At 43.1% G+C, this 17,219-nt stretch overlaps 1 protein-coding gene across 1 annotated transcript in view; it reads right to left on the minus strand.

The window, feature by feature from the left end:
* LOC122801252 (eukaryotic translation initiation factor 4 gamma 1-like) overlaps window positions 1–17,219 on the minus strand; it is a 2,968,223-nt gene that overhangs the window by 852,950 nt on the left and 2,098,054 nt on the right. The window contains exon 19 of the mRNA XM_044070804.1: window positions 603–700. Within this exon, the coding sequence (XP_043926739.1) occupies window positions 603–700 (98 nt within the window). The remainder of the gene's footprint in view (window positions 1–602; window positions 701–17,219) is intronic.

The raw sequence follows: 17,219 nt of genomic DNA on the forward strand, positions 1-17,219 counted from the left end.
AGCCTCCCACCTCTTAAGATTTTCTTACTGGGCCTGGACTTGGAAAACTTGAAATATTTCAACTTGGTAAAGCACAAAACCTGGACAAGTTGAATCTCGTGTGAACAAGCCTTTTCAAAATGAGCTTATTCCTCCCACTAGTGTGTTTAGCACAACTTTTACATATTGTATCAGCAAACAGACCATTAGAAACAGGTCACACAACAAATGCCTGCACTAGGTGCAGACTTCTGTACCCACAGAACTTTCACTTTTAAAACCTATTGCTTTCATTTTGCAAGCTAGAAAATCAGTAATGCCCTATGCTAACACAAAACTGACAACGTAGCTATGGCAACTACATCAGCAAGACACAAACTATAAAACCACCAATAACCTATGTAGCACAATGAGGTGGGACTAAATCCAGAGTTTTATCGGCCAAACTGACTATGACCTGTTTAAGCTGAAACAGTTGAAGATGGACAGAATCACATCAGAACAAAAGATTTCACTAGTGATGCAGTGATTTTTCCTGTACCCCTTTTACAATAAATTTTAAATCCAACAGTCCACATCTAATTACAACAATTCTAGGATTGAAAGGTGATCCAGAACTTTACCTTTGTAATCTTGAGTCTGCTTGGATCTATGGGTCTGCTTCCTTTGCTGATGGGCACAGTGTTCCACCCATCATCTGTATTTGGAGCCCCTCGACCACCTGCAAAAAAAAAAAAAAAAAAAAAAAAAAAAGTAGAAAGTGAGTATACCCAGGCCCAGAAATCAAATCTGAACTTCTCTATGAAGAACAATGCATGCTAGCAACTAAGTACATCAAACTTGGCTGCAGGTTCAAATAAGTGCTGAACAATACTGAAACTCGCGTCCTGAAAATATTTAATTCAAAATTTACACTTTGTTGAAAGACTCCACAGCTTTCTGTATTTCACCACATACATGTATCCTAAACACATATTACATATGTAAAAGTCTTCTGTAATGTGTACCATATCTTTAAAGCATGTCACTACTTTGCACCCAAGCAGCTAAGGAATGTGGTACTCTGGATCAATGCATTACTCCTGTTAAACTCTAACAAAACTGATGCCAAACAGAAAAATCTACCAGAAAAATTTTTCCAGTATTACAACCTTAAGATATTCCAGCTCCTTCCACAAAGGGACTTGTCACTTTTACATTTAAAAAAATTCAACTTTTCATTCTTAATGTACCACGCTACTAACCCATGTGTACTTGTGCTAAAATGGCCACAGAAAAAGTAAACTGACTATGCCTTCATACAGGTAGCCGCAATGTGCCAAGCAAAAGCCCTCTCCCATTCAGTGAATTTTACAAGTAAAAAAATTACTGTACACACACCTCAAACCACGGACATCAGAACTCAGAATGGACTTAACTTGCATACAAGCACATCATAATCAAATTGCAGATGCAAGCTCAAGTAAGCTCAGGTCATCAAAAAAGGCTATGGAGAAAGCTGGGCAACGGCTTTGCTTCTCTAAAGTGCACTCTGCCAGGAGGCATTTAATCCCAATTCCTAAGCACTTATGAAAGCACAGGTGGAAAAACTAGGCTATGATGCTCAGAAAGACAAAGGGTTCACATCCCTGACAAACATCCAGGCTGTGGAGACATCAGAAATGGACCACAAGGCTGTACTGTATATTTTTTTGGCATGGACACCACAAAAGGAGCAGTTAAGCAACTATTAACATTTCAAGCAAAAGAAATGTGAAAAGGGTACCATTCATAAAGCTCTGGCCTATACATACTACCCATGTAATGGTATTCAATGTTTACAAAACAATTACATGGCTAGGTAAATTTACACCAGACTTATGTAAGGCCCTGCTCGATTTGGGAGGTAGGCAATATTAAGTGATGACAAGGGCAAGGAGTTTTAAGTTTGCGGCCAAGTATCTTATGGTCCTTGTAATCACTTGTCTAGCATTACTCTGATGACCCTATAAAACAAAGGAAGCAGCAAAACGTCTAGACTTCACAGGTAAAGGAAGATGGACTTTTTCATCATAACAAAAAAAAAACTGGGTATGCTCAGGAATGGGGCTGTGAGCTCTATGATGTTAAACCAGAAATATAAAAGGCAACTGTGAAAGACACCAACACAGTAGGAAAAAGTTTATTTAGCGCTTTCATCCGCCAAATGGCTGAACTTCCGCAGTACACAAACCAGACACTGAAGCAGCATATAAATACCCGCCCAATTAAGGTCAATAGCACCAAGTAATGAATTGAGTAACTGATGCTTAATGCATAAAAAAAAAATTTAAGTGAAATGCCTAATGCTAAGAAATACAAAAATGAAAACATACACAACATATGACCTATACATATTAAATATTTCTTGAAAACCATAAAAAAAAAAAATAAAATAAAAAAAAAAATATATATATATATATATATATATATATATATATATATATATATATATAAATACATAAAAAATATAAATCTTCTAAGTACATATAAAAAACAACAGGAGCAATACACAAAATACAAATGTATAAAAAAAGTGTTTAAAATTTTTAAATGGCAAACAGATTTAAGCTTGAGGAGACTAGCAAAGGAAATGACATCATTGAGACTTGGAGAACGTGCAGCATTACACCTAAGCTGCCATCTAAGCTCCAGGAATTCAAGAAAAATACCACGGGGACCACCTCTAGGGTCAATATCAACATTATCTAAAACAGGAAATTTAAATGAATGCAAAGGAAAACCCTTTATATGCCTATAAAGGGCATTTCGCTCATCTTTTTTATTGGTGTCATAATAATGCTGATAAATCCTGTACCTAAACTGTCTGATGGTTTTGCCAATGTAAAAACAAGTACACTGTTGGCACAAAGCAACAAACCATGCACTATCACAATTGAATCTCTTCTTGTACTTGATTTTACCATAACCATGTACAAAACATTCAGTACTCTCAAGAATAAATTAACACTGAGAACAGTGACTGCATTTATTTATTCTACCTGTATATGAATTGGACACGATTCTTTCAATCATAGTTTTAAAACAGGTATCGTTTTGATAAATGACCAACAGTCTTTCACTAAATTTGTTAAAAATATTCCCATCACATCAGAAAATCTCCCAAAATTTATTAATGATGCACTTGATTTCTCTGCATTGTAAATTAAATGGCAAAATCAAGGCCTTACCATGAGGCAAGTTGGTCGATACCAAACCAGAATCAACAGGATTAACAACTTGAACTAGGGACTTGCCAAGAAGGCGGTTATAAAACCCAGATGACCTCTTCCCTGTGACTTCAGTAAAGATTTCTGTTAAAAAAAATCCTCAGGATAACCCCTCCTCAAAAACATATGGAATAACTTACTGCATTCCTCTAGAAATAAACTTTCTTGACTAACCATCCTGGCCAATCTGACACATTGGCCTTTAACAATGGCCTTCTTTTGATGGATAGGATGCCAACTCTGGAAATGCAGGTATGAATTTGAAAAGGTCAGTTTTCTATATACTTTGGAATCAAAATGACCAGATTCCCTGCTCTTGGAAAGAGTGACATCCAAAAAATTGACCTGTGTGGCATCAACTGACATTGTAAACATTAAAAAAAAAAAATCGATAGAATAATTGATTAATTAAAAAAAGGCTTCAAGTCTTTCCTTAGAGTCGACCCAAAAAATAATGTCATCAATAAAGCATTTATATAAACACCAACTGTCTTTAAACACGGAAGGAAAAATAAAATTAGTTTCCCAAAAGGCCATAACTATGTTGGCAAATACAGGTGCACAAGCAGCACCCATGGCAACACCCTGGATTTACTTGAATAAATGGCCCTCAAAACTAATGAAATTATTCTGCAAAACTAAATCCATGAGACCACTGATGACCAAACTTTTGTCATGTCCAAGAATAGGCACTAAATACTGAAAAAACTGTCATTAGCCAGTATCATGTGGGATGCTGGAATATAAACATATGACATCAATGCACACAAAAAGAATATCTTCTCTATATAAACTGTCATTGACATTAGATAAAAAATCCCACAAATCCTTTAACAAAGCAGGATAATTATTAAACACACTCAGTTTTCCTGATCGATATATTTAGCAATAAAGAATGTCTTGGACCCTTTGGCATCAACTATTTGCCTCAATGTGAGATCCTCCAGGCATTTGTGAACCTTGGGAAGACCAACAATGGTAGGTGTTCTGGGAAATTGGACCTTAAAATAGTCCATTTCACTAAGTGAGACTTGATTGTTTAAAAAAAGATCCTCAAGGGCCAAATCAATTCTATGAAGAGCCCCATTTAACTCATTTAGAGATATTTCTTCATACACATCCGAAAAAGTGGAAAAGTGTTAAGCTAACCAAAAAAATTCAAATCCTGTGAGTGCTGCAAATGTTTTTTTCAAGGGTTTCAAGAAGCTATAACTCTCTTAAAAACAATTACACTGTACAATAGGAGAAATGAGGAAGGCCCGGGGGAATGAGTCATACACAAGAATATATATTAAACAGAAAAGTACAGTTTTGTACCTACCATAAATGTAGATGTCCGAGAGGAATGCATCTGCAGTCTTTACAAATGGGTTGTCCTGTCGTCAGGCAGCCCTTCGGTCGGCCGGATTCCAAAGTCTGGGTCTGGCTTCGGCTGGTGTCGCACTTCACCCGACGTCATTGCGGCAGTTATTCGGGTATAAAGGAATCAGCCGACGCCATTTTCCTCAGTGTTTCTTGCCCCAGATGCCAGGTGCCCTCTTGGATGGCTAAATTTGGATAAATGTCAAAGTTTCCAAATAGTAGAGTGCAAACACACAAAATAAGCATGTATGTACATATATACAAACAAATACACCATAATAGATCCCCCCCCAAGCTAGCTGGAGATTGGCAAATACCCTAGGAGTACCTCAGAGGGGAAGGAGGGTGGGTAATCCTGACTGCAGATGCATTCCTCTCGGACATCTACATTTATGGTAGGTACAAAACTGTACTATGTCCTTCAAGGATGCATCTGCAGTCTTCTAAATGGGTAGAATACCATAGCTAAACTAGGGGAGGAGGAAATGAGAAGATATTATGGTGTAGTTAGGATCCCTTGCAAAACAGCAGTGGCAAAACCAGCACAGGATCTAGAGTATAGAGGTAAGTTATAATGCTTGGCAAATGTATGCACGGAGGTCCAAGTAGCAGCCTCTATAATGTCCTTGGTAGCCACTCCTCGTAAGAAAGCTGTGGTAGTGGCTGTAGCCCTTGTGGAGTGAGGCCTGATGTTCTCTGGAGTTTTCTTTCCATGGTAGGAGTAACAAAATGTAATGCAATTTCCTATCCATTTGGAGATTGTCTGTTTAGAAATTGGTTTTCCTTCCTTTCCTGTTGCATATGCTACCAGAAGCTGGTCAGTTTTTCTATTGTTTTTTGTCCTGTCCAGGTAGTAGTGTAATTGTCTGTGTACATCCAAGGTATGTAAGAGCCTTTCTCCCCTGTTCTGTGGGTTGGGGAAGAATGTAGTAAGGTGGATAGCCCGATTTAGAGAGACTCTGGATACCACCTTAGGCATAAATGTAGGATTTGTTCTCATGGACACTACCTTGATGGAAGATCAGGAAGGGTTGCACTGCCATTAATGCCTGTAGTTCAGAGACCCTTCTTGCTGAAGTTATTGCCAGCAGGAAAGCAGTCTTCCAGGATAAGTATTGTAATTCTGCTGTTGCTGCTGGTTCGAAAGGAGGAAGAGTCAGTTTTTCTAGCACAAAGTTAAAGTCCCATGCTGGCAATGGAGGTTTCCTGGGAGGTTTTACATTTTTAATTCCTCTCAGAAACTGTCTGAGCAGAGGATGCGAGAAGACAGGAGGATCCAAGCTGTATTCTGCTGAAATAGCTGATGCATGTATCTTGATGGAAGAATAGGACAGGCCTGTATGGAAGAGCTCCGCCAAGTACTCCAGGATGTTGGCTATGTTCACCAGTGGCACATCTTGCCCCTTTGCAGTACTCCAGATGAGATCTCTTTTCCATTTTGCTGCATAATTCTTTCTTGTTGAAGGTCTACGAGCCTCCAGGATTATGTCTTTAACCCTTTGGGATAAATTTGGGTTAATTGCGGTTATGTAATGTTCCAGGCAGTTAGCTGCAGAGTTTTTAGGTTTAGATGCAGGATGTTGTAGTTGTTCTGTGTTAGCAGTAATGGGATCAGGGGCAGTGTCCATATTTGTTCCCGGGACATGCTCCTCAGCAGTGGATACCAATGTTGCCTTGGCCAGTCTGGGGCTATCAGAATGATCCTCGGACGCTCCTCTTTGATCTTCAGAAGCACCTTGTGCATCAAAGGAAGTGGTGGGAATGCGTATGCTGTCAGGTTTTTCCAACTGAAAGATAGGGAGTCCACCTTCCAAGCAAGTGGGTGGTAAGTCCTTGTGCAGAATTTCTTCAACTGGTGATTGAATGGGGATGCAAACAAATCTATTTGTGGTAATCCCCATTCTCTTGTGATGGTTTTGAAGATGTCCGGATGCAGCATCCATTCGTGGGCATCTGTTGTAGTTCTGCTTAATATGTCTGCTAGAATGTTCTCCTTCCCTGGTACATAAACTGCCTGTAACTGAATGTTGTAGCTCAGAGCCACATCCTATAGGTCCAGTGCCAGCCGGCATAGAGGGTATGAGTGTGTGCCTCCCTGTTTGTTGATGTACCACATAACTGTGGTGTTGTCTATCCTTATCAACTGGCCTTCTTGGAGAAAAGGTCTGAATGCCTGGATTGCCAATTTTACTGCCATCATTTTTTAGATTTATGTGCAGATGCAGCTGGTCTTGAGCCCATAGGCCTTGAATGCACTTGTCCATCATGTGTGCCCCCCAACCGAGGTCTGAGGCATCTGTCGTGATGGTTTGTCTTGGTTGACTTTTGCAGAAGGGCAATCCTGTGTTTGATTGGCAGGCCTGAGCCCACCATAGGAACTCTTGCTTCAGGCATGGGATCATTGGAATTTTGGTTTCTAGGCTGTGCTTGCTTGTGCTGGGACCACAAATTCTTTAGGTACCACTGTAGCTTTCTCATATGCAGCCTGGCATGAGGGACCAGTATTATGCAGGATGCCATGAAGCCTAGAGCTTGTAGCACTTTTCTTGCAGTTAGATGGTTCTGCTTTGTTAAAGCCAAGAAGTAGAGAGGAAGTTGCTCTTTCTTTTCTGCAGTTAGAAATGCCATTTGTTTTGATGTGTCCAGTTCTGCACCCAGAAAGGTTATTCTTTGGGATGGGATCAGCCTTGACTTTTTTGCATTGACTGTACATCCCAGGGCTTGCAGCAGGTAGATGACTCTTTGTAAGTCTTCTGTTAGTTTGTTTTTGTTGTCCGCTTGTATCAGGCAGTCGTCCAGGTAGGGATAGATTTGAATCCCCTGAAGTCTGCAATGAGCGATTACTGATGCCAGGCATTTCGTGAACACTCTGGGCGCAGTAGATAAGCCAAAGGGCAATGCTGAGAATTGATAATGCTCTGATCCTGCAAGAAATCTGAGGTATCTTCTGCAAATTGGTCTTATGGGGGCGTGCAGGTATGCCTCCTTGAGATCTAGAGTTACCAGCCAAGACTCCTTGCCCAGCATGGGAAGAAGCTGCTGTAGGGTCAGCATTTTGAATTTTGGAACAATGAGGAATGTGTTTAAAGCGGACAGGTCTAGAATAGGCCTCCATTTGTTTTCTTTTCTTGGTACCAGGAAGAGTCTGGAGTAAAATCCCTTCCCTTGCTCCATAGATGGTACCTTTTCCACAGCTCTCATTCTTAATAATTGAGATATTTGTTTTAGAGCTTCTGTCCTTTGAGTATGGTAGGTTTGGCATTCCTCTCTTTCCTGGTAGAGTATGGAAAGGGAACCTGTAACCTCGGTCTATAGTTTGCAAAATCCATTTTTCTCTTGTAATGCAGTGCCACTTTCTTGAAAATAAGGTTAGCTTTCCGCCTAAGGGTGCTTCTAGTTGTTCCCTGGTAGGCGGTGCCACCGCCAAGTCACTGTGATTGAGTTGTTGTAGTGGTGGTGGCTGTATCCGTGCCTCGTTGGTTGTTACCCTGCCACTGGCGACCCCTGTAGGCACCCCTGGATTGGTTTCTGCCTCTAGAGCGCCTATTCCTGCCTCTTTGTGCCTTAGAGGAGTCCGGAAAGGACAAATTCTTGGAGGGCCAGTTCCTGCTAAACCTTGGAGGTTGAACTTGTAAGAAATCTTTCACTGTTTGCACAGATTTTGCTTTCTCTTCCATCTTTTTAGTACCTGCTGTGCAGGGGAACCAAATAAATTGACCTTGTCCATAGGTGCATCCAAAAGCTTAGATTTGACGTGTTCTGGTAATGCCTGTTCTTTCAACCGTGCATGCCTCCTGATAACTGTGCCAGTCATGGCTGATCTAAAGGAAGCCTCCAGTGCATCATAGCCACATTTTAAAGAATGGTTACTAACCTGCTGTATATTATGTACCATTTCTTGAACATACTTTTTATCTAAAGATTCTTCAGAGGACAGCTTTTTAGTCAACTGGTCAAGCATAAACTCTTGATATTGAAGCATATGAAATTGGCAGTTCAAAGCTCTAGCTGACAAAGTAGCAGAGGTGTAAACTTTTTTACCCCATCTCTCTAAGGACCTGGATTCCCTTTCAGAGGGGAGGGGTTTTTTAGAAGCAGCAGCTGCTACAGCTTTAGGACCCTGGGAGATGGTCTCTGGATCCGCAAAAGGAGCCTTATATAAGTGGTGATGAGTGTCCGGGACCCTGTAGTACCTATCGGGCTTAGCAGGAGCCGGAGGTAAAGAATCAGGAGCAGTGCAAGCATCATTAAATGCATCATCAACAACAGAAAGAACTGGAGGTATAGCTAAAGGCCTATGCTGTGGCAAATGTAGAAAGGTCCTAAGCCTTTTTCTAGAGTCTGAGAAATCTTGGCCCTGCCACTGAAATTGTTCCCTCATAGCATGCAAGGTTTCCCCAAAGGGAAATTCCTCAGGAGGAGAGGCTGAAGGGATGGACTCCTCAGCATCAGAGTCTTCGTAAAGAGAATAAGAAGCCTCAGGAGGGTCTGTATGTTCTGAGTCATCAGAGGAATCATCTGTGGATACTGGCTCAGGGGGCTCTGCTCTAGGCCTCTTTTCTGGAGGAGGGAGAGAGGCCTTGTCTGGATGAGGCTGGGCTCCACGAATTAAAGAGATGAGATCCTCAGCCAAAGAAAGCATATGGGAGCTGGTGCTGGGCCTGTGAGAGGGGGGCTTGGCAGGCACAGGTTTTGATGCTTTGGCTGCTTTAGCCCTGGCAAAGGCCTTAATAGACATGGCTGGAGGAGGCCTAGCAGCTCCACGTGCAGGGGTAGAAATATCCAGGGGAATGGTGTCTGATAAATCCTGTGAAACCGCAACAGAAGGTTGGATTTCAGAAGCCGTTTCTACCAGGTTAGAAGAGGCCTCGGTAGAAGGCAAGTTATCGGCTGAAGAAAGAACCGCTTGCTCGGTTTCGGCCGAAACTGAGACACTCGTGGTTTGCTTAACTGCGGTTTCAGCCGAAACTGCGGACCGCGAGTGTCGGTCCTTTTCTTTGCGGTTTTTGGTTATTTGCGTAGTCGGAGGATCCGATGGCATAATGTAGGCAAAATCGGAGCCGAAAATCTGCTCAGCAAAGTCTGACCGACGTCTAAGCGTCCGTCGGTTAAAAGAAGCACAGGCTAGACAAGCTGCTACGTCGTGGTCTGGGCCTAAACAATGTATGCAATAGGAGTGGAAATCTTTATGAGGTATTTGTTTCCCACAAGATAAACAGTTATTAATTTTCTCTGACATCGGCTGAGGCAAGAAAGAGACCCCAACGGGGTACTTAGCTTTATAGAAGTCTTCGAGTAGTATTCGGTAGTAGTAATCTCTGGATCTGACCGACCGGCACTTGCGAACAGCTTCTGCTTCGGGCGCCACGCAGCAAGAAAGACTGAGGAAAATGGCGTCGGCTGATGACTTTATACCCGAATAACTGCCGCAATGACGTCGGGTGAAGTGCGACACCAGCCGAAGCCAGACCCAGACTTTGGAATCCGGCCGACCGAAGGGCTGCCTGACGACAGGACAACCCATTTGTAAAGACTGCAGATGCATCCTTGAAGGACATCAAGAGAATCACTCTGGAGAAGTTCTGTTAAGTACTGAAAATACAATTCAGGAGTTTGAAATGATCTACTTGTCCAGCATTTTTGCATGCTTTGTCCACTGCAGAATGTGATGTACTTCCTCTGGAATTTGGACCAGAACAGAATTAGTTTGATACTGTCCATATTGCCAGGCTGAGTCTTGGCTAAGCCTGAGTTCACTGAATTACAGTTCTACTGTCATGGTAAACTTAGATGTTTGAATGATCACTGCTGCAGTAGCCTTAACTACATGTGTTATATCCTACCAGTGATGAAATAACCGTCCAGCTTTAGGACACCTTTCACACTCCCAAAACTGTCAATCAGCTTGAGCTGAGAACTAAAAGACATGTGTGTGAAATCCTTCAGAGCTTTCCTACCAGCACCGATGGAGACTGAAACCTGAAAGGACAAAGCCAGGAGCAAAAAATAAATGTGCCCCCCCCCCCCCCCCCTAAAAAAAAAAAAAACACAAGGAGATGGAGGGAAGGGCTTCTGCAGCCGTGATCATTTGAATATCTATTGTTAAGGTTAAGTTCAACTTACACAACTGAACTACGTCCATCATATTTATCACGGCTGCAACAGCAAACAGTTAACTTCATTTGGGAAGTGGAAGAGTCCAGAAGCTCCTGGAAAATGGTTCTAGTGTTACCTCTTCCTTTTTTTTAAGTTTCTGGGTAACAGGATGTTAAGTGATATTCTGAATATGAGCACCATCACAAAAAGATCCAGAACTGGTTTCTAAGCATTTCCTTTCTGTGGCACTAGGAACAGATGGAAACAAAATGAGTCTAATCTGAAGGATGAACAAGGAGCTCCAGGAAAGGAGGAATTTTCTCCCACTACCATCTGCAACTTTGATGAATGAATTCAGAACCCATCTGTCTGAAAATGTTGCCAAAGGGAATGGAGATTCAGACTTTCAGGAAGAAAAAATGGGCCAGGGTAAGAGGGGGTTGCAGGGTCTTGAACTGCCAGACTTGTTGACCTGTCCTTGGTTTTGGTAGGCTTGAGATATTTTTGGAACTGCTTGCCATTTCTTCTTAAGTCAGTTTACCTGCATTTTGTAAAAATTGATTATACCTTACCCCGAAAATTGGATGAGGAGAATCTCTTGCAGTTTGGAAAATGAGGGCTGAAAAACCTTAGATGCCCTGATCAGCTTGCCCCTTTGATCACACTTTTTGATCACCTCTGCATCAAACAATCTCTATCCAAGGGAGAATTTACAATCTTAATTTTAACTTCTGGGAGGTTCTGAGGATGCAGGCATGCCAACCCTTCATTAAAACAGTACAAATGGCCATAGCCCTGGAAGAAGCATCAGCGTCATACACACTGCAAATAATGAGCAGGTGAACTATACAACAGAAGTTACTTAAAGCAGAATTTTTCCACAATTACTGCAGGCAAACATTCCTCACACTTTCACAATTTGTTACAACATACGAGACTGACCATTCCAAATTCTGAAGTTGCTGAAGTATACACTAAAAAATTTCACCCATACCTATCAATTTCCCCATCCTCATCAGAAAAAGTAGGATTGGAGTGCGTAGCAGTAGAATAGATTAGTTGTGTAAGAACTTACCATAACGACAGATGTCCCTCTCTTCTGTTGCAGTATTCCTGACTTAAGGGAGTTGCCTGCCAAGGCAACTACCCATCAGCCAGTATACCAAAGTATTTTACAAACTAAGGTGCGGGGTATGTCTGACTTTGACAGCAGACATCAGCCATAAGACACATGCACACACCATCCGCAGAACTGAAGCCCCAGAGAGACAGTCTAAGGGAATGAGGATCAAGGCATCCAAGAAAGGCAAGAAGTGGGGGAAAGGATGGAGGGTTGGAATACTGCAACAGAAAAGAAGACTACTGTTTTGGTAAGTTCTTACACAACTAACCTAGGTCCTCCTATTCTGTGGCAGTATTCCTGACTTAAGGGAGATTAGAAAAGCTCATGAGGAAAGGGCAGAAGTAGCAGAGGAACTTAAGGAAGCCATGGAAAATGTCCCAAGCAAACCTGCCCTGGATCTAGAGATGGTGTCTAACTTGTAGTGTTTGGTGAAGGTGTGGACAGAAGTCCAAGTAGATGCTTTTAGGACAGAGTTTGTAACCAAACCCCTGAAGGAGACCCCTGAAGATAATGCCCTGGTAGAGTGAGCTTTCAGCCAGGGAGACCCTTACCATGGTAGGCGTAAGCAAAAGGCAATAGATTTGGACATCCAGTTAGAGATGCCTGTTTAGACACAGGAAATCTCAGAGCTCCTGGGATGGAAAGACAAACTGGTCTGTTTTCCTGAAGGGTTTAGTCTTCTGCAAGTAGAACCTGAGCTGTCTGTGTACATCCAAAGCGTGCAGGACCCTCTCACTGTTGTTCTGGGCACTGGGAAAAAGTTGGTAGGTGAATTCCTGGTTTGGGGACAATTCACTGAAAACCTTTGGCATTAATGACGGATTGGTCCACAGGGAAACTGTCTTTATGGAAAGACAAGGGTTGGGGGAGAGAAGCCATAAGGGCTTGTAACTCAAGACCCACTGGCAGAGGTAATGTCCACCAGGACGATTGTTTTCAAAGTGCAGTATTTGAATGCACTAGAGGAAACAGGTTGAAACTGTGCTTGAGTTAATTTCTCTAGTACAAAGTTGAGGTCCCAAATTGTAGTCACCAGTCTCCTGGAGGGTCTGATATGAAGGACACCTTTAAAGAATTGTTTAACTTTGCATCTGGAAGCCAAGGGAAGATTTAGTGGTAAACTAGCAGAAATAGCTGCCAAATGAACTTTGAAGAGTATGCTAGTCCTGCATTAAGCAATTCACATAGATAGGACAGAACCACAGGCAGGAGCACTTTCAATGGGTCCTTGTTTCTAGCCTGACACCAGAGAATCTCTTCCATTTGCAGAGGTCAGATGTTCTAGTAGTAGGTTTCCTGGCCTGCTGCAATACTTCAAAAGCATCTCCTCCGAGTAAAGGTGCCTTGAATGGTATTAGGGCTCTATCACCCACAGTTATTTGAAGGGTTTCCAGATGTGGGTGTAGGCGTGATCCCTTGTTCTGCATTAATGGGTCCACTCGGTGGGGGAACTTGTGATAATTGCCCCTGGCTAGGTAAAAATAGAAGGGGGAACCAATGCCGTCTTGGCCAACAGGGAGTCACCAACAAGATTTCTGGCTTTTCCTGTTGGACGTTCAACAGGACTTTGGGAATGAATGGAAGGGGAAGGAATGCATATAGGAAATTCCCCTTCCATGGTACTGAAAGTGTCCACTCTCCATGCCCAAGGATGGTATTCTCTGGCACAAAATTGGGGAAGCTGTTTATTCAAGGGGGAGGCAAACAAATCTCTGGATACCCCAACTGGTGGACAATGTCTAACACCACATCCCGGTGAAGCATCCATTCGTGGGCTTGTGTCCCAGATCTGCTTAGGGTGTCTGCCACGGTATTCTGGCTAGAGGGGATGTGCACAACTTGCAGAAATACATCTAGATAAGCTAGACCCCATACCTCCATGGCTGGCTAGTCTGCACAGGAGATAGGATTTGGTACCTCTCTGCTTGTTTATGTACCACAAGATCGTCATGTCAGTGTACAAGTAACCACCCTAGTTTGATCAATGATTTGAAGGTTTGGAGGGCTAAAATTAGTGCCCTCATTTCTCTCGTGTGTTCCTTCATTTGGGAGGGAGACCACTGCTCTTGAGCCATGTGGAGGGCTAAGGCGGCCCCCTATGCCATGTCCAAAGTACTGTAAATAAGGTCCGGGTAGGTGGTACAGGGTAAATGGAAAGACCTGGGTTTAGACAAAATTGTTAAAGCTACCACTGGAGCTTATGCTTTATACACAGGAGGAGCAGAATCGGGTGTTCTAGATGGTGAGCATGCCGATACCATACTGATTTGAGGAACCACTGAAGTTTCCTCATGTGAAGCCTTGCCAGAGGAAGCACTGGGACGGTGGAAGCCATTAAGCCAAAGATTCTGAGAAAATGTCTGGCAGAAACCTGATTTAGATGGAGTGTCTGCCAAGATTAGCAAGATCTCCTGAGCCTTGGAAGGTGGGAGAGAGACTATTATGCTCAGGGTTTGGAATCTGCAGCCTAGAAATACGAGGCATTAGGCTGGTTCTAGGGATGATTTCTTGAAGTTAATGGTAAATCCCAGGCTTTGAAGAATAGCAGCTGCCATTTGAAGGAATTGTTCAATTCTGCTTGACAAGTGGCTTGGATTAAGAGGTCATCCAGGTATGGGTCAATTAGGATCCCTTGGAGCCTGCAAAAGGCTACTACTAGGGCTAGACATTTTGTGAAGACTCTCGGAGCTAGAGAGAGAGTCAAAAAGGCAAAGCAGAGAACAGACAGTGTAAGGATCCCACAAAATCGTAGGAATCTCCTGTATCTGTGGTGAATTGGGAAATGGAGGTAGGCATCCTTGGTATCTATTGGAGCTAGAAATGCCCGAGGAAGGACAAAACAAAAGTGTCTGCAGGGTTAACATTTTTTCCCCCAAAAGAGTACTATGAGGAAATCACAGAGATGAGAGATCTAAGATTGGTCTCAAGGGTCCTTCCTTCCTGGGAACTAGGAAAAGATGGGAATAAAAGCCCCTTCACTCTTCCCACAAGGAACAGGTACTATGGTGATCTATTGCAGGAGTTCTAGTAGAACTGGAAGGAAAATGGGGAACTGATCTTATGGTGGTAGGGGAATTCCTCTGAAGGCAGGCACTTCATGCCAAACCATTAAGTAACCCCTTTTATGATACTCAACATCCCAAGAGTGAAGAGTTCCCGGAAAGAAAGGGCTAGGGAAAGGCGTTGGGAAAGGGGAATCAGGTTGTTGCAAGAGTCACAAACATGAGCCCGTTCAATCAAGAAAGGGCCACTTGGTTATATGAGGGACAGAAGCAGAAAAGGGAAACTGCCGTGTCTTCTCTGCTCTCTCTTGGGGTCTAGATTGACGTGCTCCGGATTGCCTGCATAAGAAAGTTTGTTTTGCCGGATAATTCTTGTGAAATTTAGGCACAGGGAATACCAAAATGTGCTTGAGATAGTTAAGCTCTTTGCTTTTCCTGCAAAGATTTAGAGAGTTCTGCGGAAGGTTTCCCCAAACAGGGCAGTATAATCCACGAGGGCATCCATCAGTTTTGCCTTGATACCCTCATGTAGAGACTAAACCCTTAACCCAGGTAATTCTTCCAAGGGCAGAACAGGAAGCAGCAGCCCCACATGATAGAAAAGTCTAGCAACCTGAGCGAAGGTGGCAAGGAGAGAGGATGCCAGGGCCTTACTTGCAGAGTCAGGCATATCAGACAAATTTTGAGACCTGGGAAAGGAGTTCCAAGCTGCACTTGGTCATGTGCGTCTCTGATAATTTAAAGTTCCGAAGGCCAGGGTAGCAGAGGTATAGATTTTTATTCCCAGCCTCTCCAAATGTCTGCTCTCTATCTAAGGGCAGCAGGGAAGAGGAAGTAATGAACCTGAAGGCCTTATCAGAAGCAACAGAAATAACTGTAGTATCTGTAGCAGGTGCTTCAAAAGGAACTGGCAGTCCTTGGGTACTTTGTAGTACCTATCAGGTTTATTAGGAGCAGAGGGCTGAGAGGCTGGGTGGGTGGAAGTGGAAACAAAGGCATCCAGAAATGCAGGGATTACAGGAAGGATGAGTGAAGGACTGGTGGTCTGAACCTGGAGGTCATAATAGCGCTTCTGGATCTCTGACATCTCTGGAGTCCCATCTGAAGTGGTCCCGCATTTTGGAAATAGTTTCCATGAAAGAAATCTCCATGGGGGAATCTGTCCCATTGGACTCATCAGGGGAAGCATAATCCAAAGGGGAGGGAATTTGGGAGGAATAATCCAATTCCTCATCCTCTTCCACAGAAGAGAAGTCTTCATCCAAGGTAAAATGGGGCCCTAGGTCTTTCTTCCTAGGGGTAGAAGGCCCAAATAGACGCCCCAAGGGCCATAAAAGCCTCGAAGATGCCTTGAGAAAAGTTCAACCATTCCTTCTATGGATCTGGGGAAGGAGTGATGTTTTTTGTTTCTTCTTTGCAGGTGTATCTATGTGGTGCAAAGGAGGGCCAGACATAGGCCTGCACTCTACAATATCGGATTAGACATCCTCCCCAACGACGATCTGGGTATTCTCCCTAGGGCCCTCTGACACTAAACATCGGTTCACCCTGGACTTCAGGGTGAAGTCCAAGAAGCCTCTCTGGACGTGTAAACATCCGAAGCAAAGATGGCCTTGTGAAGCAGGCTCGATCTGTAGATCTGGATGTCGGTCAGCACACGTCTCAGAGCTCTCACGGGCTTTGGGAGAAATGTCTGACTGCAGAGGTCCAGCTTCGGATTTTTTGGCTTTCCATTTTACAGGCTTGCTCACTGGGTCTGGAAGGGTGCCCATCACACTTTTTGCCAGAAGCCTGAGATGTTGGTTTTTCAAGGTGTGTCGCAAAGGAGGATACAGATTTGAGAGTTTTCAGGACAAAAGATTGGCAAAAAGTAAAGGAATTGTGATCGTGCAGAGAGCCTAGGCAAAGAAAAGGTGCAGAGTATGACCATCTTTATGTGGAACATGTCATCCTCAGTCACATTTCCCCTTTCTGGACAACATGAACCTCAAAGAAAAAGAAAGGTAGCAAAAAATAGTTGAGTAAAATCTTACCATAACCATAGATGTCCTCCTCTTCCAGGTTGAAGTATTCTTAGTATGGGATTCCCCATCTCAGGCAGCCCAAACGTCGGCTCCTATACAAAAGCTTAAGCCTGGTTGCTGTAGGTGCATGAGATGTCACATGTAGGGCCATAAACCAGGGACTTTAAATGTGACGTCTGCATGCACAGGCCTCAGAACTTAAATGCCCACTCGGACACAGTCCCATAGAGAGTAACAAGTGACGTCAACCAGAGGCTGAAAGTGTCAGATGCTGGCTAGTCTGACCCTACCCTAGGGTAGTACATCACAGTGCCCTTTAGACAGATCAATAGTAAAAAAAAGGGGGATAGGTGGGTGGGAAGCAATACTGCAACACAGAAAAGGA

Source organism: Protopterus annectens, chromosome 4.part1 (genome assembly GCF_019279795.1).
Source record: "Protopterus annectens isolate FY-2018-M chromosome 4.part1, PAN1.0, whole genome shotgun sequence".
NCBI lineage: Eukaryota > Metazoa > Chordata > Ceratodontiformes > Protopteridae > Protopterus > Protopterus annectens.